The sequence below is a fragment of the Syngnathoides biaculeatus genome, chromosome 17, assembly GCF_019802595.1.
Source record: "Syngnathoides biaculeatus isolate LvHL_M chromosome 17, ASM1980259v1, whole genome shotgun sequence".
In the NCBI taxonomy this organism is placed as follows: domain Eukaryota; kingdom Metazoa; phylum Chordata; class Actinopteri; order Syngnathiformes; family Syngnathidae; genus Syngnathoides; species Syngnathoides biaculeatus.
Genome location: NC_084656.1, coordinates 21,928,429 through 21,955,325, shown reverse-complemented (window position 1 = coordinate 21,955,325; position 26,897 = coordinate 21,928,429). Strand labels below are relative to the sequence as shown.

Here is a 26,897-nt window from a genome sequence, read left to right as displayed (position 1 = left end):
TTACGTAAATGACATGAAATGAAATCCCCAAAATGTTTATTTGATCTATTATAGGGAGAAATATGGAAATACTTCAGACTGTGTATTTGCATTATATTCCATAAGTTTTGAGTTTTGCGGCCCTTTGCCTCGGTGACCCCCGAACCCCGGACCAGGCCTCGTTAATCCCGAACATGGATTTAAACAAACAGTGTAATCCATAACTCCTCTTTGGTGAAAGGAGGCGGGAGGGGGGCGGAGGTTAGATTCCCACACTTGCATGCCATGAGACAAGTAGCATGTCTCCTTACTGTTAGCGTGTTAGCATCTCAGCAGCTGTCCATTGAGCAGAATGAGTTTTATGACTCGTTAGCATGCTAACCGAACTGTTAGCATAGTTGAGTTTTGGGCAGTCACAAATACAATCTCCGCATGCTAGCGCTTGGCTAAAAGTTAGCATGTAAATAACCAGAGGCGTGACCAGTATGGACGTTTTGCGCGTCAATTGTTCTAAATGGGCCCGCCCATAAAATGGAAGTTCAAAAGGTGCTAATAGCTAGCAGGCTAACAACACATGAGATAAGTAACATGTCTCCTTACTGTTAGCATTTTAGCATCTCAGCGACTGTCCATTGAGCAGAATGAATTTTACGGCTCGTTGGCATGCTAACCAAACTGTTAGCATGGTTAATTTTTGGTGGGTCACAAGTCCGCATGCTAGCTCTTGGCTAAAAGTTAACATGTAAACGAGAAGCGTGACCTGTATGGACTTTTTGCGCGTCAATTGTTCTAAATGGGGCCGCCCATAAAGTGGAAGTTCAAAAGGTGCAAATAGCTAGCAGGCTAACAACACATGAGACGACCAACAAGTCTCCTTACCGTTAGCATGTTAGCATCTCAGCAGCTGTCCATTGAGCAGAATTAATTTTACGGCTCGTAAACATACTAACCAAACTGTTAGCATAATTAAGATTTGGGCGGTCACAAATGCAATGTCCGCATGGGTTGTCCGCATGCTAGCACTTGGCTAAAAGTTAGCATGTAAACAACCAGAAGCGTGACCAGTATGGACTTTTTTTACACGTCAATGCAAAAATACTGCTAATAGCTAGCAAGGTAACAACACAAATTCTACACGTGGTGTCTACAAAATACACTTCCAGCTGTGCATGTTAACCTTTAGCATGCTACTTGTTAGCGTTATCAGAACTTCGATTTTTATTGGCGTTACGTTTAGAACGACCGCATGTATCGCTAGCTTGGGAGCCGCTAGGATTCCCCGAACCACCATTTTGTTCATTTTGTCGGTGTGCGTGTTATGAGGATTCCCGCATAGTTTCCGGGCAGGACGTTGCCTCGCCGCAACACCATCGACTGCTGCGTGGCGAGAAGTTTAGGACGGGTTCGGGTTTGATAAAGTTTGGTTTCAAATCGTTCATGGTTCCTCTGGTTGTCCGCTAGCGTGACGACGGAGGGCCGGCGGGCCCATTTGGACCCATGCGGGGGAATGAATGCAGGTGCAGGTGTGTTTTGGGGAGCTCTCAACACGACCCCCCTCCTCCCCCCCCACGCCCGTCCGTCCGTCCGTCAGGGCCTGCGTCCCGGCACCTCTTGCGCTCCCTTGAAGCGGTTCATCAATATTTTGGTCGGCCTTTGACCCGACCCGGCCGGTCCGACAATGGGATTTGGGGTACACTAAATGGGCCGTCTTAGCAGCGGAGGGCCGACTAATGAGAGGATGTCGTCTTGAGTTTGGAGTCGAGTCCGGGGAGCAGCCGAGCGGAAAAACAATCCGACGTTCCGTTAAGCCGCCTCACGCAAACTTTCAAAGCCGCCCGGGACGCGCCCCCACCCCAACCCGCCCCCGTGCCCCCGCGACCCCGCGTCGTTTAACTCCAAGCCCCCCCCCCCCCCCCCCTGGACACCCGAAACGCTGTTGCACTTGTATCCGCATTTCTGCTTCTTTGTGCTGCGCGTCACGAGCAAAACAAACATTTTTCCGGTTTACCGCCACCGGTGCGCGCGTGCGTCACACAAAGGCAACTTTTGTGCGTTTCGTGCGTTTCGTGCGCTTTCCCGTCGCCGTCGTCGTTGCTTTTTCGGGCACTCAGCTGGAGTAATACAAAAAAAAAAAAAAAAATGAGAGAGAGAGAAAAAAAGGACAAAAACCAGTGCAGAGGCGAGTGCTTTTCTTCTTCTTGCTTTTATTTTATGATGCTCTATTTTTTTTTCATCTGTAAAACTGCTTCTGTCACAGGAAAGCGATGCGACTTACCAATTATTGATTTCACATAATTGCATATTTTCAGACTTTAGTCGTAAATACATTCAGAGTTCTTGTATTTTAAAATGATTCTAAATTAAGAAAGTGGAAAAATATTCCTGTTTGATATTCTGTGTTACTGATGTTACTGTGAGCAAATGATTAATTTAAAAATGATCACATTTTGTGAAAGTTAAATTTTAAATGGATTTATTTTGTACAATTATTCTTTTTCACATGTTTTAAAAATGTTTATTCTTATCTAATAGCTGTAATTTTTTCCAAAAACAATACACAATTTTTTTTCTAAAATTCATTTTTTTCCCTTCATAAAGAAAAACTATATTTTCTGAATTAATTTATTTTCAACACATCTGAAAATCGAATGTGCCTTTTTTCCCCCAAATGGTTTCATATCACCTTTCCATTCTTGAAATAAAATTAGTCATGATCAAAAGTATTTGTGCAAACGACGAACTCGTCTCTTTTTGATTTTCTCTTTTTATATTTCATTTTCATCATGCCGAAATATGACAAATAGTTTATTCCATGCTGTGTTTGCAGCCCACAGTCAATGAAAACTTTTTGGAGAACTTCTCATACTTTGCAAACTATGAAAAAAAAACATCTTACCTGTGTAATATTCATATTTTTCATAATTCCTAAAGATAATATTGTGCATCATCATCTTGAAAGAGCTCAATTTTCCCTGTTATGATATTTAAAACAGTCAAAAAGAAAAGTTTTCTTTAATTAAAAATAATTGCTGTTCTGTTCTTTTATAATTTGTTCTACATATTGCAAATGACTGACAATTTTAAAACAATGTTATACTTTTGCAAACATTTCAAATATTAATTGTACATTATAAGAAAAAAATCATGTATTGTCTATTTTCCCATATTTAAGTAGTTCTTTGCTTCCTGTACATAAACAAGTCACTCGTCTGAAAGAATCTACAAAAAAATGAAAGTAAAGCAATATCATCGGATGCTGCACACATCATAAAAGTTTTCTTTTACTGCAAAAGATTTTCCCAGAATTTTCTCCAATCTTCACTTCATACTTAATACATATACATAATAATTTGAAAAATGTATGCTTACAAACCTGCAACATCCAGTTGAACAAACTTTGCTTAGTTTTCCCCAAATGTGTAACCGCTGGACAACTTTTTATTTGTTTTATTATTATTTTTTTTTTTTAGGTACAGGACACGTTACATAAAAAAAATTATTTATGTAAATCACGTTTTAAAGACGCCGAGCAGATGCGCCATTGCATCACGTCGACTATTTATGGGACGCCTTTGTCGGCACTTTTCAACATTGGTGATCAACATTCCAGTATTATCCATCCATTTCCTTTGCCGCTTATCCTCACAAGGTTCGCGGGGACTGCCGGAGCATATCCCAGCTGTCAAAGGGCAGGAGGCGGGGTACACCCCGAACTGGACGCCAGCCAATCGCGGGTCACGAAATTTGAAAATATACAGAAATAGAGGATAGGGATATTTTTTAATATGCACATTAAAAGATACATCATTTTTTTCCATTAAAAAATATAATTTTTAGAGTTTAAAGGGTCTAATGTTTAAAATGTAAAGTACACCATATATATATATATATATATATATATATATAAAATAATCGTCCAGCTGGAATGCGTTGGCCTCACAGTTCTGAGGACCCGGGTTCGATCCCAGACCCGCCTGTGTGGAGTTTGCATGTTCTCCCCGTCCGTGCCTGCCTGGCTTTTCTCCGGGTGGGCACTCCGGTTTCCTCCCGCATCCCAAAAACATGCGACATTAATTGGATACTCTAAATTGCCCCAAGGTGAGATTGTGAGTGCGTCTGTTTGTCTCGATGTGCCCTGCGATTGGCTAGCGACCAGTTCAGGGTGTGGCCAGTTGACAGCTGGGCACTACCCGTGACCCTTGTGAGGATAAGCGGCTAAGAAAATGGATAGATTGATAATCGTCCTTTAGAAATGGAGTGAGGGTGAGCCGGTATAAAAATTGTTATGTCATAGTAAAATAATAAAATGTAAAAAAGTAAAATAAATGGAAAAGCTGAATCAAAGTTGAAAGCACCAATCAATCCGTCCCGCACGCGCTCGGTTCCCCCCTCGAAACCCCAAAAGTGCGTTCGGCCAGGAACCGAAAATTGACAAATCGTAATAATAACGATAAATCAGCGGCGTCTGCGCCCGTGATTAATAATTGCCGCGGCGGCGACGTTTGGTGATGATTTATCAGCGGTAAGCCAGCAAAGGCTTCGGATTGCCTCGCCGGCGTCACAATGGAAACGTGCGCGGCTGCTTTTATGTATTTTGCTTCCAGTTGTGTTATGATAACACGCGCGTGCACATGCACGTACGCACGCGCACGCATGCGCGCTCTCTCGCCATTGGCCGGCTCTTTCGAGGAACCTCCTCCCTGAGCGACAGACTCCGTCGCTTTCGCTCCAATAATCTCGCACAAACGTTGCCGCTGCGTCCCAGGGCGCCTTACGCACGCACGGCACGGTGGGGCAAGTGGATGGGGCGGCGTTCGATACCCCCCGTGTGTATCGACCGAAATTGCATACATATCAAAAATAAAATAGTGGAAATGTTTGTGTTTCCGCAAACTGAAAACGTTACGTGAAAACACCCACAATTTTTTTTTTCACCAGCATCTTGTAGTAGCTAATTTTTTTATTTTTTCTTTTCGCAAGATCACAATTCCAAAATGCCGTTTTGGTTGTTTTTGTGGTGACAGCAGTTTTGGTTGCCTGAAAACAAAACGTTAGAAAACGTTAAAAAAGAAGCTAACTAGCACCGCGGATAGTAACTACGGTGAATACCCGGTTCTCGAACGACTCCGTTCTCGAACGAAAATTTTGAGATTTTTTTGCTACTGTTTGTGAACAAAAATCGGTACTCGAACGCCCCGGACAAAACCCGGAAATAACACAACGCGCGCGGCCCGACCAGCTGATCCACGACGCCCGTTGTTATTGTGTATAACGCAGACGCTCCATTTGTAACGGGAAATATCGATTCGGTTTTTGAACAAATCGCTTCTCGGATCACCTTCTGGAACGGATTGGGGTCCAGAACCGAGGTTGTACTGTATGGATTACATTCTGGTGATTTGCGTTGATTAGCTAAGTAGCTAGCTAGCCAGCCAGGTGCCACGCCACTGCGATTTGTCTGCGTGCATTTCCGGGGCGTGGCTTAGTCGTTTCGGTGCCCCGTTGACGGCGCGTTTCACCGTGATGTGCCATCGCAACACAAAATTTAGGGTTAGGGTTAGGGTTAGGGGGAGGGCTTTCGATGACCACCGGTAAACAAGCTCTTCGTTCTTGACCAAAGAGGAGCGAGTGAGAAAAGGATGATTTTACGGTTCTTAAGCGGAGTTTGAACGAATGAGTCGTCAGTCAAAACAAATCCGTTACGTAAGGTGAACTGTTTTCGAAAGGATTCGAGGCCCCCGGTCGAAATGTACATTTTTACCCCGACTGACGAGATTCGGGAAAAATCGCTTGGCCGATTTGTTTGTTTTGAGTCGTGAGGATCACACCGTGGCAGCCAACTCCATCGCAAGTAGAACAAACAAGTCTCTAGCTTAATGCTAACAGGCAATGGAAAAGGCCATGGACAGGCTAATGAACCTAGCTTCAATGATGTGCCGATCACAAACCTTTGAGCAAATGGGGTTTGAGCACCAACAGTAGGAGAACGTGAACGGAGGACACAACAATAGTCACAGGCATATCTTCTTTATCCTCTGCAAAACAAAAGTTCAAGTTCGGATGACTGGCATTTCCATTCGTGTCAAGATGGTTGAAGACACGACGTGTTTCCAGTGGTTGAGGAAGTTCGGATCAATGACACGAAATTGATGGCACGCTGTCGCGCTGGCGTTAGCTAGCAGGCTAACCGTTACGTTTTGACGAGCCGACCAGCCATTTTATACGTACCTGTGAGGAAATACGATCCGCTTCCAGTTCCAGTTTCTACAACACCGCCAGGCAGTCTTGCGGTTTTCCCCATACAACTTCGCCCGACTGCCGCTCAATTAATACTCCTCAGCCACAGTTATGAATTATTATTATTATTTTTTTTTAAGAAAATTAATACAAAATTATTTTGGAGTACATCTGGTGACGCACCCTTGAACACAACCGGCGTGGGCGTGACCGTCGCGGCCAGTCGAGGGGATTCCGGCTCAGATGATTCTGCGGCGCGGGGCGCCTTGCCAGAAGCGGCGGTCCGTCGCGAGCGGATCGCTTACAGCAGACTGACACCCAGACTTCAACCCACACAACTCACAGAGCCCAGCTACCGCAAGGACCCCCACCGTCGCCGTGCCAACATGGCCAGAGAGGAGAGGCCTCCTCTTGTTGCGGGAGCTCTTTGGATTCACGGCTCTTCCTCGACACCGAGCCCCTCCTGGATGACCGTAAAATATGCCCTTAAAAACACAGTCGTGTATCCAAAATTTGAACCACTAACATTTTCACTCAGGGGTGTACTCGCTTTGTCGCTATTTTGTTTTCACACAACAATGCAGTATTATCTACTATTGAGCAGTTTCCTTTAGGGGTGTACTCACTTTTGCTGCCAGTGGTTTCGACGTCGATGACTGTGTGTTATTTTCAGTGGTTGTTTACTAACTACTGTAAGAAAGCAAAAGTTTGTCAACCACTAGATTAAGTTAAGTAAATGTTGATTTTCAACCACAGAGTTTCTTTTTTCGTTTCTGTCGATAAACTCAGAAAGCTTCTCTTAAACCTGAAAATCTCCAAGTGTACTGACAGTATTTAGTTACTTCGAAGTCCATTCACATGTACGGAAGCGTAACATAAAATGTTTCATGTTATGATGTGAACTGTATTAATTATATTAAAACATGAAATGATTCACATTATAACGTGAAACATATCCTGTTATAACGTGATAGCGACTTTTTTTTTTTGGGGGGGGTGTGGCAGCAATACGCTTCAGTAGTTTTATCCCTAAAATTAATGGAAAAATTCTGAAAATAAGATCTTGTACGTTTTTGTCCTCAAATAAGTAGAGCGAGATGTTTGGCCATTGAAAAGAACGATTTGGGTTTTTGCAGAGCGGTGGGCTGACTGAGCTTGTGAAGCGAGCACTTGTGCGGGTTTTTCTTTTGGTTGTAATTCTGCGGGGGGGGGGGGTGTCAAGCGTCCTCACCTCTGTTATTAGCCAGCGCTCCGTCCTCAACCTCGGCGACCACTCGCTCCCGACTTCTGGCTTCCCTCCCTTCCGTCTGGAAGGGAATTCGAGCCGAATGGCAGCTTGAGGTCGCGGCTCTGGCGATGAAGTCGACAAACCTTTGAAGCCGGAGCCTCGATTGACTTAAGCGGGACGGAACGGCGGCGGGCCTCAAAGTCCCACCGTCGGCCCGGGGGGGATTCAAAACTGATGAAAACCCAATTTTTGTTTTCTTTGTTTTACGTCCAGTACGTATTGCGGCATCATCACCGTAAAGGCGGGCTGACGAAGTCAGACTGACGTAACACCCGAAGAGGAAAACAGGGCAGGAAATGAGTTTTTCCGATGACGTGGGCGGACCGCGGGGGGAGAACGGGGAGGGGGAGGGAGACATTTCGGAAGTCTTCAAACTTCCTTGGCAGATTGAAACGGAGAACCGCACACGACGGCCAAAAGGCAAAGTCGCTCTGCCGACAGCCTGAAAGATCGACGGCCATCTTTTCCTCATCCTCAATTTCGGACCATCTCGCTTTCCAAACTTCGGAAACGCTCAAGAAACAAACCTTTGTTGTTGTTTCTTTACATTATTGTTGTAGTCAAGGAGAATTTAGTTATTTTCTAGGACGCAACTTTCTGACTAATATTCCATGAAATGTTATGTCAAACATTGTTTCATGCCCAAGAAACAATCCTTCAGTTTTTTTTAAACAGTTTTTCATTTCTCACACATTCCAACATTCCATAAAATGTTAGTTTTGTGGCCAACAAAGAATTTTATATTTTTTACTTTTTTTTTTTTTCCAAAATGTATCTCTATTGATTGTGTTGATTTTTCTAATTTTTCAAAAATATCACAACAGTAGTGAAGTTTTAAAATAGGAAGAAATTAATAAAAAATAAAAAATAAATACATAAATAACATCTGAGAATGAGAATAAAAATAATAAAATATAAAATGAATAAATAAAAATAAAAATAATGGAATGAAAATTCAACTCAAAAGTAGAAAAAATAAAAATTCTAAAAATAATATAAAATAGAAGAATTAACAGAAAAAAAAGTAGTAGTAGTAGTAGTAGTAAAAAGAAAGTACCAAAGTATCTGCTCCAATTCTGTTCTAAGTTGAAAAACACACAAAAAAAACCCTGTAAAAGTTATGAAAATGGTCTTCCAGTTAATCAATTTCATGATGCGTCGAGCTGAATTCTTCAAAAGTGGAAGCAGTCTTGTTTGGACTTACTCGTCATCGGGGTCCGGCCTCATCTGAGCGCAGCTTTTTATTTTTAGTCCGAAAGAAAGACATTCCGCCCCTAACTGGAACATTTTGTATCCGATTACTTGGCCGGCGCAGTCGGCGGTCGGCGGCGGGTGGGCCCGGCGGCCACCCCGACGCGCGGCCCCCGCGGGGACGTCCCGCTTTGACGAGGGGCCGGTGGACATGTTGTGACGGCCGACGGGAAGCGCCCCTGCCCGGGGAGGAAGTATTAAATAAAACTCCGGCGAGAGTCCAGCCGACGCTGCGCCTTTAAATGCCGTGCAAGCGTCAAAACAACTTGTAGGAGCACTTCATTAAGAAGGTTCGAAGGAATGATAAAAATGTAGTCCTCCACAAACAAAAGGTTCCGTTTTGAAAGGATTTCCCAACGCACGCATTGTTGTAAATTGTTCGTAGGGGTAGGGATTAGGTTTTTAGGTGACTTTTGGCGAGAGAAGTTGGACCCCACTTCTCTTCCCGTGACCCTAATATGCAAAAGCGCGCTAGAAAATGGAGGCACGGACTCCGGCGGTCTCTCTGGCGGCCTCTCCGCCTCGCGTCATCCCTGTTGGTGCGTGTTGCCCGGCGGGCGGCGGCGTGACCGAGGACCCGCTGATGTGTTTATGAGCCGGAGGCGTTGTTGCGCGTAAGCGCGCGGGCAGGCCCGCGGCTCGCTACGCTAAATGCTAAGCGCACCGACTTTGACGCCACGTGCTGCCAGCTTGCACACTGACAATTTTGTTTTCATCTAATTGCTCTTCTAAATACGATAAATATGGACCTAGGAACAATGAGTTCTGAATTATTCAGCTAAAATGCTAAACTCTCTTGGGGTTTGGCTAAAACCAAACCCAGAAAGTTGGTCTTTCTGGCATGAGTCGACTGACCGCCGAAATTCCATCACTCGTTAATTGGCACAATTGCAAGTCACTTAATCACCATAAGTTGGCCCATTTGTACCACTGCAGCTCAAGTAATTCCTAAGACCTGAAAGATTTCTCGATCCAGTAGCTAACTATGAGCCAAACATAGAATTTCACATTGGGATATTTAGCCAACTATCAAGCTAGCCAGCTAGCTAACAAACCCCTGACCTGGTGTTATTGCGCTAACTAGCTGACTAGATGTCTAGCTAACGAGTTACTCATAAAGTCACCGATCCAAACCCGTCGTCCCTGGTGCTAATGCGCTAATTAAGTACGTGAACATCACTCCTTGTGACCGATTTTCTACCGACCTTTTGTGTGACGTGGGATATGAAAATATTTCACGTAACTCGTACATCATCATTAAATCGGTTAGTATCGTTGAATGTACAGCTGTCAAGCATAAATAAAGACGAAGTAGCGGTCCGCTAGTCAGCGGGGTGACGTCCACCCTGCGTTTATTATTTTAAGCTAAGTGGGAGTTTGTAATGAAGGCGGCGCTAACAAATGCCTGTTAATTTGTCACGGCGTTTGAGCACCAGCTTGACGGATAAGCTACAGTGCAGGCGTGTTTTTATAGGAGGAGCGTGCCAAACAAAACACGTGCAGCGTGGCGGTGGCTAGGGGGAAAAAAAAAAAGAAAAAAAGAGCAGGAAAAAAAAAATTGGAAAAATGCAGCGACATAATTCTGCGGCCGATCCGGCCAGTAGGATCTGCGAGTTCACGCTGAGGTGAGACGGCCGAGAACGAGGACAAATAACAACACATCTGAAAAGTGCTAACATGTTACCGTGAAGTGGCGCTAGTGACCTTTTTCGTTGCTCAACTAGCTGACCAATTAGGTAACTAACAGTGAACAAAACCACAAACAAAAACTCTCCAATTGCATTATTAAATTGACCAGCTGCTGTAACTCGGCAACAGAGATCAGAACAGAACACGTCACCTTGCATTAGCGAGCTAACTGGCTAGCAAGCCAACTAAGTATTTTGCTGTTCAACAAACTAATTGATTATTATTAGATATTACAAGCCATAAATCAGACTTAATATGACTGAATAATAATATTTATATTACCATTTTGTTTAATGTATATTTTGAAATCAAAATATTATGATAGATTATGATTGATAAATTATGGTTGAATATATATATATATAAATGGCTAACTATTTTCTTTTGATTGCATGCCCGTGTTTATTTACAATTATTATATTTTAATTATTATTGTTTTTTATTATTATTTATTTTATTATAATTATTACAAACTAATTAATTACTTCCATTAGAATAACAGTGAACAAAATAATTTCTCCCTTGTGCTATTTTCTTTTGATTGCATGCCCATGATTATTATTTAAAATTATTATATTATTTTAATTATTCATTTTATTATAATTATTAGTTTATTTTTTAATTATTTATTTCATTATAATATTACAAACTAACTAATTACTTTCGTTGGAATAACTGTGAACAAAATAACTTCTCCCTTCTGCTATTTTCTTTTGATTGCATGCCCTTGTTTATTATTTACAATCATTATATTATTTGAATTATATTTTTATTTTATGTTTTTATTTTTTTCTTAGAATTATTACAAACTAATTACTTCCATTGGAATAACAATGTACAAAGTAACTTCTCCCCTGTTCGACTAACTAACTAACTGTTATTAAAGTATAGCATCTCCCATTGCGCTAGTAAGCTAACTAGTTAGCTAACTATCAAACTCATAAACTGGCGTGATGACTGCCTAACAAACAAACAAACTGACCAAAATTGAACTTCACCACTTGCCATATTGTGGGAACAAATGAGCAAATAAACGCAATAGCTCCCATAGCAGTTTTGAGCTAATTGGCTAACAGGCTAAGTTAAAATTAAGAGGACTGACGGATCGACTATAAGAGCAAACAAAATACACTTTCTCAGCTAACTAAGCAGCTAGTTAACAACGACCCAAAAAGAACTTTTCGAATTACGTCACCGAGCTAACGAGTGAGCGACCGAGCTAACACAGGTATCAAAACGGTGTCTCTCGTTGCGCTAACAGGCTAGCTGGCGAACTAAAAAGTAACTGGCTGGATTACTAACCAGTTAACAAACGTTTTAAGTACCTTCTATTGAAAAAGTCCTTCACTTTGCTTTGCATCACGTTAAGAATGGAAATGCAAGCGGGTACGGAAAGAAAGGAAGAAAGGTGGAAAAAGGGAGTAAAGAAAGGAGGGGGGAAACGAAAAGTACTTGCGGGGTCCCTTAATGATGTTCACGTTACGTTCAAACTTGAGTGTGAAAAACATCTGTCGACGGCTCTTTTTCTTCCTCTTTGAAGAATCTCCACTTTTCTGTCTTTGTATCTTTTTCGACTTTTTCTTCTTTCTTTCTTCTGACTTTTCTCCTCTTTTCAACTTCATCTTATGTGCTTTTCTTTTACTTATTTTGTTAGCATTCGAATTACATTTGACATACATTGAATTTTAAAAGTTTGATTTTTGATGTTTTGACCTTTGAATGAATGAGTGTGTCACAGTTTAAATTTTCATTGTTGTAAAACAACAGCAAATACAATACAGTATGTATTATTTTAGGAATTGATTAATTTTATTCTCTTTTTATTTTGCTATTATGCCCTTGACTCATGTTGGGCTAAAACTAAAAATCAACAACATTTTCCAGCTGGTGACCGCGCAGGCCTCGGCTGCTCTTCAGCGCTTTGTTGTTGTTGTTTTTAATATTACAAGCCATAAACCAGACTCAATATGACTGAATATTAATATTTATATTGCTGTCCTGATAAATGTACATTTTGAAATCAAAAGATTATGACTGATAAATATAAATGGCTAACTATCTTCTTTTGCTTGCATTCCAATGTTTATTATTTTATTTCCACGCAGTACATCTTATTTGATGTTTAAAAAAATGAAATTCTTACGTAATTGGGAACGCATGCATGATCCAGGTGCAGGTGTACCTAATGATGTGGCCCACCTGCGGTGCGTTTATGGGCATCCATAATGCGGGTCATTGCATGCCCGTGCACTAACGAGCACTTATGATTTGCTTTTGTATGCATGTGTGTGTGTGTGTGTGTGTGTGTGAGAGAGAGAGAGAGAGTTTATGTGTGTGTGTGTGTGTTTTTTTTTGGGGGGGGTGAGTTGATTGGTTATGAATGAATCTGTTCACCAATTTAAAGGCTTCATAATGTCGTACTTCCTCAAATAACAACGGTGACACAAATGGACATTGCAAAGGCAGTGATAAGGCCCCAAAATGAATGTAATCTATTTTTTTAATCCCTACAACACAACAGGAGGATTGTAAAATAAATCTATCAATTATTGATGCTGTAGGTTTAGGGGTGTCGAAGTCATTTTAATCGCGGGCCACATTGTAATTCGGGTTTCCCTCAGAGGGCCATTACGACCGTGAAATCATAAAAATCGTTTATCGCCTCATCATATTGACACGTGAAATTTATGAATTACTTTTGGAATCAGAAATCAAGGGTCATGTTTTTTTTTCAACTATTGTTGATGTTTGGTAACGTTAAAAATGCTTGCAATACCTCAACGTTATCATTTATGATGTGACAATTTGAAATTTTGATACAGATTTGAACAAGAATCCCGGACATTGACGTGCATGATTTGCCTTTGCGGGGCACATTAAATGGTGTGGTGGGCCTGATCTGGCCCCCGGGCCTTGAGTTTGACACCTGCGCTTTAGGCTATCACCAGGGGGCGGAGTCAGGGGAGCCCGGGGTCACCAGAGTAAAGGCCGGTCGCCCCCTCCTTCACAGTCAATAGTCAGGAAGAGTAAAAAAATCGATCAGCTAATTATGACGGACTGAAATAATTACGATTAGTCAAGTTACAATCAATCAATTAATCAGTCAAGTCACTTCCTGTTTGATTTCAGGCCTGAGTTCCTTGAGACTTTTGCATGACGGACACGCCCACCCAATTTGGCGCCAATCAGGGAAATGCATTGGGGGCTAATTTAACGAATTTGCGTGCACGGACAAATTGACACTGAAATGGTTTCTTCAAACCAAAATGGCTGACTTGCCGTTCAGCTTTTTCCAAGCATCGCGTTACGATAGACGCGTCCTCCCAATTTCGTGCCGATTGGGGCTAATTTCTGCAAATTTGTATGACTAGCTAAATTGCGAGAGATCGGGACAAATTCCAAACGAGGGGAATTTGCCCAATCAAAAGAACGTACGCACGGCAAATTGCTTCTATTGGCCTATGCTGTCAACATTTGTCATCATGTTTCACAAATGGCTTAAAAGTTTGAAGATTGAATTCAGTGATTCTTTCGGGTGCCACTAGAGGGCGCCCACTTGGCCTTCCCCTGAGTCCTCCTGCGTCCAAATTTTCATATGCAACCCACAAATGAGTCGTTTGTACGCACATTGCGGCCACAAATTCCAATTTCTTGTGCAAGTTCTATTGATTTTTTGCTTTTTGTTTCCATCTCATTTCTTGAGGCTTCCTAAAAAGATGTTAGCGGCGACATCAAAACAAAATATACAGATGAACCGTCGCATTTTTAGTTCACGTTCTTAACTGTCGTCGCAGTAAAAATGATGTGGGAAATTTTTCTAAACAACATGGAGTACTGAAAAGTGTGCAGAAAATGCATATTTGCTAATGATAAACGAGTTTGTGGCCATGATTTAGGTCAAATTCGCACATGAAATACAAACTAGTTTTATAAAAATAAGTTTTGCGCAGTTGGGTAGGCAAATTATCTAGAAATTGCCAAAAATTGGAACGCGCCAATCATCATGTGCCCAGAAAATTAAGTAATTTCATATCATTGGTCGGGAAATTATTATTCAGTTAGCCTGATAGCATAATTGCTTGTCATTTTAAATCCAATCAATAAATAGCAACATACCTGCAATGGAAATGTTTTTCTCATTTACTGTGAATAAATAAAATAGTTTTTTGCCAATTGTGCTATTAGGCTAACAAAGTAATATACATTTGTTTGTCCCTCCATGCCAGTGACGTATAATGACGTCCAAAATAATTCATTTAGTGACATTTTTGTTTGGTGCTCTGCCATTTAGAATTTTTTTAAATGTAAAACCTGTGCCTTGGCGCATTCCTGTATTCCAGATTCTAGCCTAGATGCGAATTGTTCACGGCAATGATATCACACCTGTAAATTAGTATTTTCCGCTCACATTAGCACACTTGTGGCCATCGATATACAATTTTTTCCCCACAACATACTTATTTGTGGCCACGAAATCAGTTGAGCGGCGTATGAAATTGGCAAAACATGCTCATTTGTCTTATACCTTTTTTTTTGCACCCACAAATTAGCCAAAAATTAGCATATGGCGGCCACCGATTAGCGTTTTCCGGCCACAAAAGGCTGCAAATTAGCATTTGGCGTGGTTGTTACAGCTATTTTGTGGTCCATAATGTAAAAAAAAAAATGCTTTGTTTTGTTGTTTTTTTTTTTTGGGGGGGGGGGGGGTTCCTGTTTTGTTTGTCAACACACTGACCTCCTTCTCTCTCTCTCTCTCTCTCTCTCTCTCCCCCCTCTTTCTCTCCCACGTTGCATGTTACATCATCACGCAATGGCTGTCCTCTCGTGGCCCAGTGAACTAGCTGCGAGCGATGCACCGATTTAGCTGCTATACACTACTACACACACGCACACACACGCAGTGGACGGCAGTCACGGAAGCAGCAGACAGCAAACTAATTATGTCCAAATGCGTGTGTGTGTGTGTGTGGGGGGGGGGGTGATGTGTATTATGTTTATATTGCACATAAGTATAAACGTTTTGCGTGTTTTTTTTTTGTTTTTTTTTTAATCGTGCAGATGTTTCGAAAATGAGGGCACGGCGGCAAGTATCGCGTGAGGGTTGTGTGCACCTTGTTGTCGTGAGCGTGACAAGGGGTCACGCCCCCCCCCCAACTCCCTCCCCCACTCCACACACGCGCACACACACTTGTGTACATGTCCTGCAAAGTGTGACATTAATGCACACAATATAAATCCATTTTTAAAAAATAACTTACATTGGCAAACGTCACGTAAAAAGGTTGATGACGGTTTGAAGGTTATGAAAATGATAAAAGTGTGCAGCAGTGTCTGGCCGCCGTTGCGTTTGGGTGTTAGCACGCCATCCCAAGTGATTTACATTTTTATGGCAAAGTCATAAATTACATTTTTGAAAGACCCAGTAAAATTTACGCTTTTTTTTTTTTTGGGGTTGAAGTGTGACAGATGAAATATATACTGTAAAATGTGACATCCACTTATATTCTAGAATGAAAACTACAAATGTTTTGTATAATTTTTAAGTTTATATATATGTGGATAGATAGCACATGAGTGTGTACTGATTATTGGTCAGGAAAAAAAACGAATTTCTCCTCCTGTATTAACTCCCCCCCCCAAAAAAATGAATTTATTCTCCTCGTAAGAACAAGCTGTGTAAAAATATCACACTTCATTTATTTCATTTCGTCGTAGTCATAAATGTGCATTATTTCATATTTTTTACTGAAATAAACACACTGCATGTTAGAAACCGACGACTTATTTTTTTTAAACGCTTTGTTTTTATTACAAAGTTTAGAATCAAAAAAATCTTTTCAAAGTGACCAAACTATTAATAATAAAACAAACGTGTTTAGCACATTAATACATTATTATTTATTATCATTATTATTATTTAAGAAAACAACGTGATCATTTATAGCAATTCGTCCTGAGATTGTGGCTGGAGGAGACAAGGTCCAAACGTCCTGATATTCAAGCTCTCAAAAGAAAAACAAGAAGATGAAAGAAAAAAAACGAGTTCTGAACATTAAATATGGTCTCAAAGCGCGTGAAGGCGCACGCCGACCGGTCCGCGCGCGCGCTCCAATAAACATACAAAAATAATATAGTCCTACCTTTCACTGAGGGGCCGTTTTTTTGTTCGCAAGTTTTGTCTTTCTGTGTGTTTGTTAGTTTGTTTGTCTGTTCGATTGATTGATTGTTTGATCGATTGAGCGCGCTTTAACAGCCGCCGGCGGTGAAGTTCTCCAGCGGGTGCAGCACCGCCGAGGGCGGCCCCAGCGAGGCGGCCATCGCCGGCGCCACCGCCGGGGAAGTCCTGGACGGGCTCGGCGAGCCTCCGCCGATGATGCTCTCGATGGAGAAGGGCGAGCGGTGCGCGGGCGAGCCGGACTTGTGGGCGCCGGCCGGCGAGCCCTGCGGAGCGGCGCCCAGCTGCGGGTAGAAGCGGCCCCGGGGGCGCTCCGCGGAGGGCAGGAGGGAGGCGGCGGGGAGGACGCCGCCTCCGTGCCGGGCGGACTGCTGCTGCTGCTGCTGCTGCTGGAAGGCCAACAGGGCGGAGTGCGTGTGGTACGACTGCAGCTGGAGGCCGTAGCCCCCGCAGCCGTATCCCCCGTAGCCCCCGTAGGCGGCGGCCGGCAGGAAGCCGCCGTGCTCCCGCAGCAAGTCCTGCGTCTGCTGCCGCTTGAAGCGCTTCCTCCGCCGCAGGAAGCTGCCGTTGTCGAACATGTCCGCCGACTCCGGGTCCAGCGTCCAGTAGTTGCCCTTGCCCGGGTTGCCCGGCTCCCGCGGGATCTTGACGAAGCAGTCGTTGAGCGACAAGTTGTGGCGGATGGAGTTCTGCCAGGCCGGGAACTTCTCGCGGTAGTACGGGAAGCGGTTGCTGATGAAGTCGCAGATCTCGCTGAGGGTCAGTCGCTTCTTGGGGCTCTGCAGGATGGCCATGGTGATTAAGGCGATGTACGAGTAAGGCGGCTTCACCAGGGGGTTCTTGCCGGCCGCCGACGCCGGCTTGTAGGCGTCCGAACCGGCGGCGGCGGTGGGCTCCGACCGATGCAGGGGCTGGGCCAGCGGCGTCGGAGGGGTGCCGCGTCCCTGCTCCCCTCCCTCCTCCCCCTCGCCCACCACGTCGATGTCGGTCTCTTCCGAGAGGACGGAGGAATCCGACATCTCGGAGCTCAGAGTCATGGCTCTCCTCTCACGCCCGGCCGCGTCCACCGAGGCCAGATGAGGAAGCGCCGCCGCGCCCCCCACCCTCGACGAGGAGGAGGAGGATGAGGAAGAGGAGGAGGGGGGGAGGAAGAGGAGGTCGTCGCAAGTGGGAGACCGGGGCCGCTCTCTTCTCCCGCTATGTCCATATGCTTCAAGGCGGGTCGGCGTCCAGTCCCGTCCCGTTCCTTGCCGGGCCGGGCCAAGCTGTGAAGCCGCTAAAAAAAAGCCGCGCCGGGGCCCCGAAGTGTATCCAGGAGGGGGGCGGGGGGGTAGTGGGGGGGGGGAGCAAGGGGGACCCGACCGACGCTAGTTATAGGGCCGCGCCGCTCACGTGACCCGCGTACGTCACGCAGGCCCGCCGAAAGGCGGCCACACCAACAAAGGCGACGCAGGTTCGAGAAATTTGCGCCGGTTTAGGGAAAAAGGGCTTATATTTAAAAAAAAAAAAATGTAAATAGCAGGCGAAAAAAATAATTACTTCGCCATAAATACATGAGAAACCACTTTGACTCTCTGTTGACATTGTTTGTTTGACATGTTTTGACATTCAAAACCAAAATTATTTTAAAATAAATTACGACCTTTCTAATATTCCACTGACTTTAAAATGACAATTAAACCAATACATTATGGAGCAATATTAATGTAAAATTCATTGGGGTCGTGTATTCGTCGTGGTTAAAAATAAAACAGTTAAAATCAAAATAATCTAATGAAGAAAAATAAGTATACATGAAAACAAGATCATCAATCAAATCATCAATTCAATGGATAGAAATGATCACATTTTTTTTATTTGAAAAACTTTGATACATAGCCAGAAAAGAAGCATGTCATTTAAAAGTTATTGTAGCTCTGCGGCCCAAAACTCTAATAAAACCAACAACATAAAAAAACGTAAATTTTAAAAAAGATTAGAATAAAATCTGGAAAGCAAAGCAAAAAGCAAAGCAGTATTTTTTTAATTTTATGTGTGTGCGTGTGTATCCATCATCACAAAAACAAAAAAAAAATCAAAATCCTAAAAACAAACCAAATAAATTGAAATAAAAAATAAAAAAATACAAAACATGCAACTACCAATCGTTTTCAAAATATATAAAAAGTACAAAAAGTTATTTCTTCAAAAGAAAAAAAAATATTGCACAAACCCTCCAGCGCTATTTATAGAACACTTAAAAAATACAAAATACTGTACATGAAGATCAAATTGAACAAAAAAACACAAATAATTAATATTTGTTTTAAATTTGAAAAAAAAAACTCCTGCTCTGAAATCATAAAACAACACATAAACACAACTGCAGCGCCGCCGCTGTCTTGACAACATAAATCGTTGTTAAAAAAAAAAAAAAAAGAAAAACTGAAGTCAAGTGGGTGCCCCAAACCTTGAATTGATTCCCTCAGTTGCAATGAAAGCCTGAAATGTGCAAATGTGCGCTAGTTATCTCCATTATCCGCCAGCCCTTTGCAATGGGAAAGAGTCAGCTGTTAACTCGCATCAGTCACGGGTCACGCAGAGCATACAGGCAACCCCCCCCCCAAACTCCCCCACCTCCCCAACCCCGCCACCACCATCACCGCCACTGCACCACACATCGGAGGCGAGTGCAACAACAATAACAACAGTAACATTTCTATGGATGACATTTAAATGTCAGCAGCAAAAAACACACGCACCTTGTCTTTATTTAAAAAAATAAACATTAATCTCATTTTTTTTTTGCAGGCCTCAGGCTTGCCATTAAGATCGAAAGCGCAAAGTGTTGAAAATAAGCCCGTTAAAATTAATATATACATACATACAAATTTGGCTTCTATTCAGGACGTTAGGGGGGAATCTTACATTAAAATAAAACTTTACCTTATCAATGTTGTCATTATTATTATTTTTTTTTCCAGAAATAATGTGGATATTCAGATAAGAGGCAACTTGAAAGCGATTTGGCATGGCCGGTGCAGATGTTTTCTTTAGTCCAGCGCCATCTACAGGGGATTTCAGGCATCGTTGACGCTTTGGAAACGTAAATAAAAGTCACAAAATTGTTCTTCAAAGTTGTTTTCTTGAGGCAAAGAACGCAAAAAGTGGATTAAATTACATCAGATAGACAGATAGATAGATAGATAGATAGATAGATAGATAGATAGATAGATAGATAGATAGATAGATAGATAGATAGATAGATAGATAGATAGATAGATAGATAGATAGATAGATAGATAGATGGATAGATAGATAGATAGATAGATGAGCCGAGAGAAGTAGTGTTAGTAGTTTATGCAGATTGTGCTTTTCATTTTATTATTTTTTTTTGCCAACAATTTAAATGCCAACGAATAACAACAATTATACATAATTCAATTCAATAAATGTGTCGCTTGCTTGGCCACAATATTAGGTACACTCGCAAATACTCTCATCAAGTTTATCCAGTTGGACCGCGAGGCGCTGTTTACATAATTAGGGGGGGGGGCGATATTCATAAGAAGAAAATAAAACATTTGAAAGCAAATGTCAGGATAGGTTTGTCGAAAAATATTGGATTTTTGTTTTTATATCTGTATTGTCGAGCAAACTTTAAAAAAATGAAAATAGTTTTGGGAAAATAAATGAAATTTTGATAGGATTTTTTTTGAGGGTGGAAGTATAGGTGGCCTATTTAGTTAGAAAAAAAAGTTTGTATTTTCGAGGGAAAAAATGTTTTCTGATGGGAAAAAAATTCTAGCTCATTATGGGGGAACTTAAGTTTGTGTTTTCATGGAAAAAATATGTACTGTATATGAAATACGAATTGCATTTTCTTCTACATTTTTTCATGCAAAAAGGAAAAAGAAACGATAGATTTAAAACAATATGTAAGACGTTTCTGCAATGAAAATACATCATGCTGCTATTATCGTTTTTTCCCACATTTTGGTGCAATTTTACACGTTCTCAAAAAAAAAAAGTAAGTAATGCTGTACAGCACAATCATGTCCGAATGAAATATACTCTGAGCTTTAACACAAATGTGTCGTAGACACAGAAATTGTAAAAAATAATAATAATTAAAAAAAATAACTTCACTTGTTGCATGGTGCCATTTTTTGAGGGTTTAAAGCAGTAAAAAGCAAAACTAAATAAATCCATAAAGCTTGATCATGGGGCCATGTGATCTAGAGTGTGTATTACGTGCACGCAAACACACACACATTGCAGTGCGTGCAGGTGATTGGAAATCTTGCAAAAAAAAAAAAAATAATAGACTGAACGATGCGTGGAAAATTGGCATACTTGAAAAATCGTTATTGTGTGTGGATTTTTTAATAATTTCTTTTTGCCTCTTTCAGGAGTGCCGGCGCTCCTCCGCGTTCCCGACATACGACGTTTGGAGGTTCCTCACGGCACTGAACTAGTTTGCGCGCATTCCGAAGGTCACCGCGTGGTTCACGCCGCACTTCCTGTTCCTCATCGGATTGTTTTATGTTCACGGCCCGCGCCTGTTGCCGGGGATGGAAGTGCGTTGAAAGACAGTACTGTATAATGTCACAGTGGTTATACAGTATTTGTAAATATCCAGCGACGAAAGATTTGAGTTTTTCCAAAATGTCGATTAAAAAAAAAAAAAAAAAAGGTCTTCTAAAGGCCTGCAGTCGGCAAACCAACGTCGACCCGAAAAAAGACAAATTCATCAAAGTAGCAATTGGTCATTTAAATGGGAAAAAAATAGAAAGGTGATAATTCAGAGATTGACCAGTAAATATAAAATGTGCTAAAACAATATTGGATAAATAACGTAAATTCAGGTAAAATCAGCCGGAGGAACATTTCTTTTGATGCTCTTAAATAAATGAGTTAAAAACAGATCACGTAGGCCGGCTTTGGAGGTCATGTGACTGCCCGGCTCGTTTTGATTGGTCGAATAAAGTTGTCAGTTGGTTCGGTAGGATTGGTCGAACAAGGTCATTTGACACCAGACACTGACAAACGAAAATACTGTACATAGTAATGTAACTGAGTAAAAGTAGCCTTTTTTAATAAAACAAAAAAATCAGGTGAAAAGTAAAAAGTATATTACATTAAAATTACTCTGACAAGTACAATTTAGTTCCTTTGAGGCATGTTTGCAAATGCAGCCTCAGCACTTTCTTCTCTCCCAGAATGGACATAGTGTGTAATCCAGATATAACCTCGAGTTTTGTAACATCACTTGTGGAGTCCCGCAGGGATCCGTACTTAGTACTCTTTTGTACAGTATTTGTATGTCGCGACATGCAAATATTATGCAAAAATATAACATTGTCTTTCACCATTATGCCCACAACAAATAATTTTAATAAGAATAAGAATGAATGGTTCATTTTGTTTACAGGCATCTTTCAAAGAAAACTCAAAATCTTCATAAAAAATAGTTAAAAAAAAAACACAACAAAGCAATACAAAAAAAAAAAAATAACGGAACATAAAACCTCTACCAAAATATCAAATGATGTGAGAAGTAAGTCAGCAGTCTTAAATAGGTGTCTTGATTTTGTTTTTGAAGAGGATTAATGATCTTTTGTTTTGGGAGGTCAGGTGGTGGTGAGTTCCAAGGAAGGCTGAAGGTTCTGTCCCCAACATTGGAACGTTGGGACCTTGAGGTGGATGGAGGTTGAAGAGCTGAGAGAGCGGGAATTTTATGGAAATTTAAAGGAGGTCAGCAAGATATGGTGGGGGTGAGGTTATTGATGGCATTAAAGTTACAGATCAGTATTTTATATCGGACGTTGTATTGGACAGGGAGGTAGCAGAGTCCTTGGGGAGATGTGGTGAGTCGAGGGATTCTGGAGCAGCTGTAGTTTTCTGATGACTTAACATTTAGGCGACAACTAAGCAAGGCCCCAGAACAGAGCCCTGGGGGACACCAGAAGAGACGGGGGATGGATGAGATCTGAATCCTTCCATGTCAGACATGATGCCAACCTGGTGGAGTCTGTTCAGGAGGGTGAGGCGAGCACAAGCTCAAGGAGAATGAGGATGGGGAGTAAGCTAGTTTACGCTGCTAGGAGCTTTACCTCTTAACCCCGAGCTGAACTGATGTGGACTGTACTGGTGTGATTGTGGGTTGGACAGGTTGTTTGTTTCTATATGCCCTGCAACAGCTGGGATAGGCTCCGGAACTCCCGCGACCCTTGTGAGGATGAGCGGCTCATGTAATGCATGAATGGGTCATGGAAAGATCGTCATGCTTGCTAGCGAAGCAAACACAGGAAGTCTGCAGACAGACCTGTTTCCCGGGGTTGGTCTTGTGACCTTTTCTTTATTACAGTTTGCATTATATGGGCACATATTAGAATTTTGTACGCTTATTAAATTGTATTATGGCCACATTTTTTGGTACTTTGATTTCCCCGATATGATGTCTGAGGCGTACCTGCGAGATTAAACGCAGGGAGAAGTACAGCTCAATAAGCAATGCGCGCGCACACTAAACGTCCCCTTTTTATTTACGTCATTTCCGGCTTCCTTTCTGGCGTCCATCTTCCTTCCCGCATGTGTCTGCTGTTAGTTTACAGGTAAGCGCGGGGCCTTTTCATGATTTCTTCGCGGCGTCGAGTGTTAACACAACGTCTCCAGTTCGGTTTGGATGTGTGGAAGGCCGCTCGACTCGGGGGAGGTGGACTGAGAGCTTGTAGTCCGCCTGTTGCGGGTCGCTCGACGGCGGGGCGGCAGGAAGCTAACATGCTAACTAACATTAGCCAGCGAGTTTTGGCCTCCACAAGTCAGCCACACCTTGATCTTAAATTCTCAAATTTAGCCTGTCGGACCCCGAATTTCACCTCCCGACTTTTGTTATTCCTCAATTTAGTCAAACGGTTATGAATTGGTCATTTTCTTTTCCTTTCTAGGTGCACCTCGTTAGCTTCCAAGCTAAGCTGAAAGTTACAGTTCTCGAAGCTAATATTAGCCTGTCAATAAAGTTGTCGTTTGAATTTGGCACGAGAGGTCGTGTTGATAAAGTTTTAAATTTGCGACATGTTTAGCTAATTTCAAGATATGAATGAAACACGGACTCGTGCTCTCAATCAGGTTGGATCCTGGAGTTTCACGGTTTTTTTTTTTTGTTGTTGAAAAAAAATATTTTTTTTCCCACCAATTTTTTTGAAGCAAAAAAGACATTCTAGGCAAAAGTTGTATAAAATGTCGATTTTGCAGTCATATAAGAATATTATATATTTTCAAGAAAAAAATTAGAAAAACGATATGTTAAGGTGTTTTTGAGAATTTTTTCAAATTTTAATGTGCGTATTTTGAGTTACTTTCAAATTTGTTCCGTGCTAATATTTTACTTGTTTTATTCAAAACAGTTGTATAAAAAGGTGTACTTTCCAGATAAAGCTATATATATATATATATATATATATGTATATATATATATATATTGTATGACAAGTATTCTCAAAATATGAATACCTCAGTGTCTATCAAAACTGAGGATTATTCATCTCCGTTTTGACAGTGTAGCGCGTGTTGATTGACAATATCTGTTATGATTTAGAGAGAAATTGCGTGCTTGGGTTGGACTCTGGTGCTGCCCAGTTGAGTTAAGAACTCTTTTGTTCCCTGCAGATGAAAGAGACTATAATGAATCAGGAGAAATTAGCAAAATTGCAGGCGCAGGTCCGCATTGGAGGAAAGGTACGTGACCCAAATAGCGGCACCTCCACTTGTGAAATTAGCAGTTCTGTAATATGATTTTTTCCCTAGCAGAAGCACATTTTTTTTTTTTTTACATGTAATCCGATTAGGGGAGCGCTCGGCGAAAGAAGAAGGTGGTGCACCGGACGGCCACGGCGGACGACAAGAAGCTGCAGTTCTCCTTGAAGAAGCTCGGCGTCAACAACATCTCCGGCATCGAGGAGGTACGAGGCCCGCCCGACCTTTGACCCTGGAGCGAACGGGCAAAGGGGCGCCTGACTTACTGTCTGACTTTTTGGTGTTCTGGCTCGGTCGGGCAGGTGAACATGTTCACCAACCAGGGCACGGTGATCCACTTCAACAACCCCAAAGTGCAGGCGTCGCTGGCCGCCAACACCTTCACGGTGACGGGCCACGCCGAGACCAAGCAGCTCACCGAGATGCTGCCCGGCATCCTCAACCAGCTCGGCGCCGACAGCCTCACCAGCCTCAGGAGGCTCGCCGAGGCCTTGCCGCGACAAGGTGTGTACGTGTTGCCCGGGTCAACGTGGACTTTTTTTTTCCAAAAGAGAAATATTTTCCATCCTTTTGGGGAAAAGTAGCGTTTCATATCTCGTGTTCATGGAAGTAGGTATTAGCACAATGTCAACAAGACATTTTTTCAGGAGGGAAAAGATCATTTTTGAGGTTTATATTCTTGGAGAAAAAAAAAAAGTAGTACTGTAATTTCCAGCCTACAGAGCGTACTGGATTATAAGGCTCAACCAGTACATTTTGTCAAGGAAATACCATTTTGCACATACACAAGCGTCTGTGTAAAAGCCGCAAGTGCCCACATTGAAACACGAGATATTTACAAAGACGGTTACACAGAGTTTTCAACGTTTTAATAGCTTAACATGGCAACGCGGTAGCACAAACAGGGCTGGTAGCACAGCGCTAACAGGGCCGGTTAAAAAAAAAAAAAAAACAAAAAAAAACATACGCAAATCACTGAGACATAGCAGTAACTCAGCAGCAACATGCTAGCGCGGCGCTAACAAGGCTGTTTAAAAAAAAGAAAAAAGGCATACTGGTACAACTCACTGAGACACAGCAGCAATATTAATATATGTTTTAAAAAAAAAAAAGGCTAGCGCAGCACTAACAAGGCCAGTTGGGGGAGAAAAAAAAAACATACCGGTAAAAGTCACTTCCTCGCGACGTATATTCCTCCATCTCACGCTTACCTTTTCCGCTCGAGTGCACAAATTAGTCGCATCGCCAAATAAACGACAGGCCCGAACGCGAGTGGGGGGGGGGGGGGAGAGTCACGGCTTATAGGCTGGAAGTTGCGGTACTTCCTTGACACCGATGACGACTTTCCCGTTGTGGCGGGCTTTGGTGCCATCTGGCTTCACCTGCTCAATTCAAGCCGTTCTCGAGAAGTTGTTTTAGCGGGAAACATAGATTTGGTTCAACCACCAAAGTATTTTGTGCCCCCCCCCCCCCTTTTTTTTTTTTTTTTTTAAACACGTTAGAGTATATAGAGGCTTAAAAAAATAATTTTTGAGTGGGGGGGGGGAATCAACGAAGGGGTAAATCCCATGCACTGCATGTGGCAACGTTGCTCAGCTGCAAAGTGTTTTTATCAATACACTAACAATCCATAAAATCATCGTTGATTTGAAAGACAAACTGGGTGAATTAGGAAATATTTAGAATATATATTTTTTTTCCTGTATGTCTGCAGCCACAGATGGGAAAGCGCCCATCGCCACCGTAGAAGAAGACGACGACGAAGTACCAGGTCAGTTCCGGTGATGAGTCATCACATTTAAAATAAAAAAAAAATAATAATAATTATAGCTGCACTTTTGAAAATCGAGAGTTTGTTTTTGGTTGGGTGACCTCAAGTAACCTCTAAAATAAAAATAAATATTCAGCACAATTAACGTCTTGCCTCTTTACAGCTCAGTTTCTGGCGGGGAAAAATATTTTTCAAATTACAAAATTTTGATTTTGTTTTGATAAAATGACGATTAATTTAAAAATATATATTTTGGCAACATAAGAATAAGTGTTTGTTTTTGAGAAAAGATTTGTCTATATTTGAAAGAAATGTCAAATTTGTAGGAGAAAATGGTTAGTCTTGGAAAATTTCTATTGTAGTCCTGTTTTTTTATGACTTATATAATATATTATTATTATATTAATATTGTTTTTTCTTTGTGCACTTTCAGACTTGGTGGAGAACTTTGACGAGGCTTCCAAGGACGAAGCAAACTAGAGGACCAAGCGACGATTGTGTAAAATAATTTTCCTCCGTGTTATTGTTCATACGTGGCCTCCGTACAAAAACAAATTGCCATGTGTGCAATTTAAAAAGCGTAGCTGCTGTCAATCATGTGCAACTTTTTTTTTCTTTTTTTAAACTGAAACACGCAGACTTCCGGTAAAAATCGTTTTTTTACATTTTAGTCTGCTTGTCCTTGCGATCATCTTAAAGGTGGGAGAATAAAAGAAAGATGGAGTGGAAATTATTGTCTGCGTTTGAATGAAAAGAATCACAAAAGCAAC

The 26,897-nt window shown here is 41.8% G+C and overlaps 2 protein-coding genes across 2 annotated transcripts; one reads left to right on the top strand and one right to left on the bottom strand.

The window, feature by feature from the left end:
* Window positions 1-16,690: 16,690 nt before the first annotated feature.
* On the bottom strand, window positions 16,691-17,656 carry foxd1 (forkhead box D1). The gene has a single exon (XM_061801707.1). It carries the CDS (start codon window positions 17,654-17,656, stop codon window positions 16,691-16,693), a length of 966 nt encoding a protein of 321 aa, XP_061657691.1.
* Window positions 17,657-23,097: 5,441 nt separating this feature from the next.
* On the top strand, window positions 23,098-26,860 carry btf3 (basic transcription factor 3). The gene is made up of 6 exons (XM_061801966.1): window positions 23,098-23,215; window positions 24,270-24,338; window positions 24,449-24,562; window positions 24,659-24,860; window positions 26,071-26,127; window positions 26,561-26,860. Exons 2-6 carry the CDS (start codon window positions 24,270-24,272, stop codon window positions 26,605-26,607), a joined length of 489 nt encoding a protein of 162 aa, XP_061657950.1. The 5' UTR covers window positions 23,098-23,215; the 3' UTR covers window positions 26,608-26,860.
* Window positions 26,861-26,897: the final 37 nt, after the last annotated feature.

Bases quoted from the DNA above. Each gene is read 5' to 3' on its own strand.
- btf3 (XM_061801966.1), top strand. From the start codon at position 24,270: ATGAAAGAGACTATAATGAATCAGGAGAAATTAGCAAAATTGCAGGCG. The intron at 24,339-24,448 runs GTACGTGACCCA...TAATCCGATTAG, and splicing joins AGGTCCGCATTGGAGGAAAG to GGGAGCGCTCGGCGAAAGAA. The intron at 24,563-24,658 runs GTACGAGGCCCG...TCGGTCGGGCAG, and splicing joins ACATCTCCGGCATCGAGGAG to GTGAACATGTTCACCAACCA.
- foxd1 (XM_061801707.1), bottom strand. From the start codon at position 17,656: ATGACTCTGAGCTCCGAGATGTCGGATTCCTCCGTCCTCTCGGAAGAG.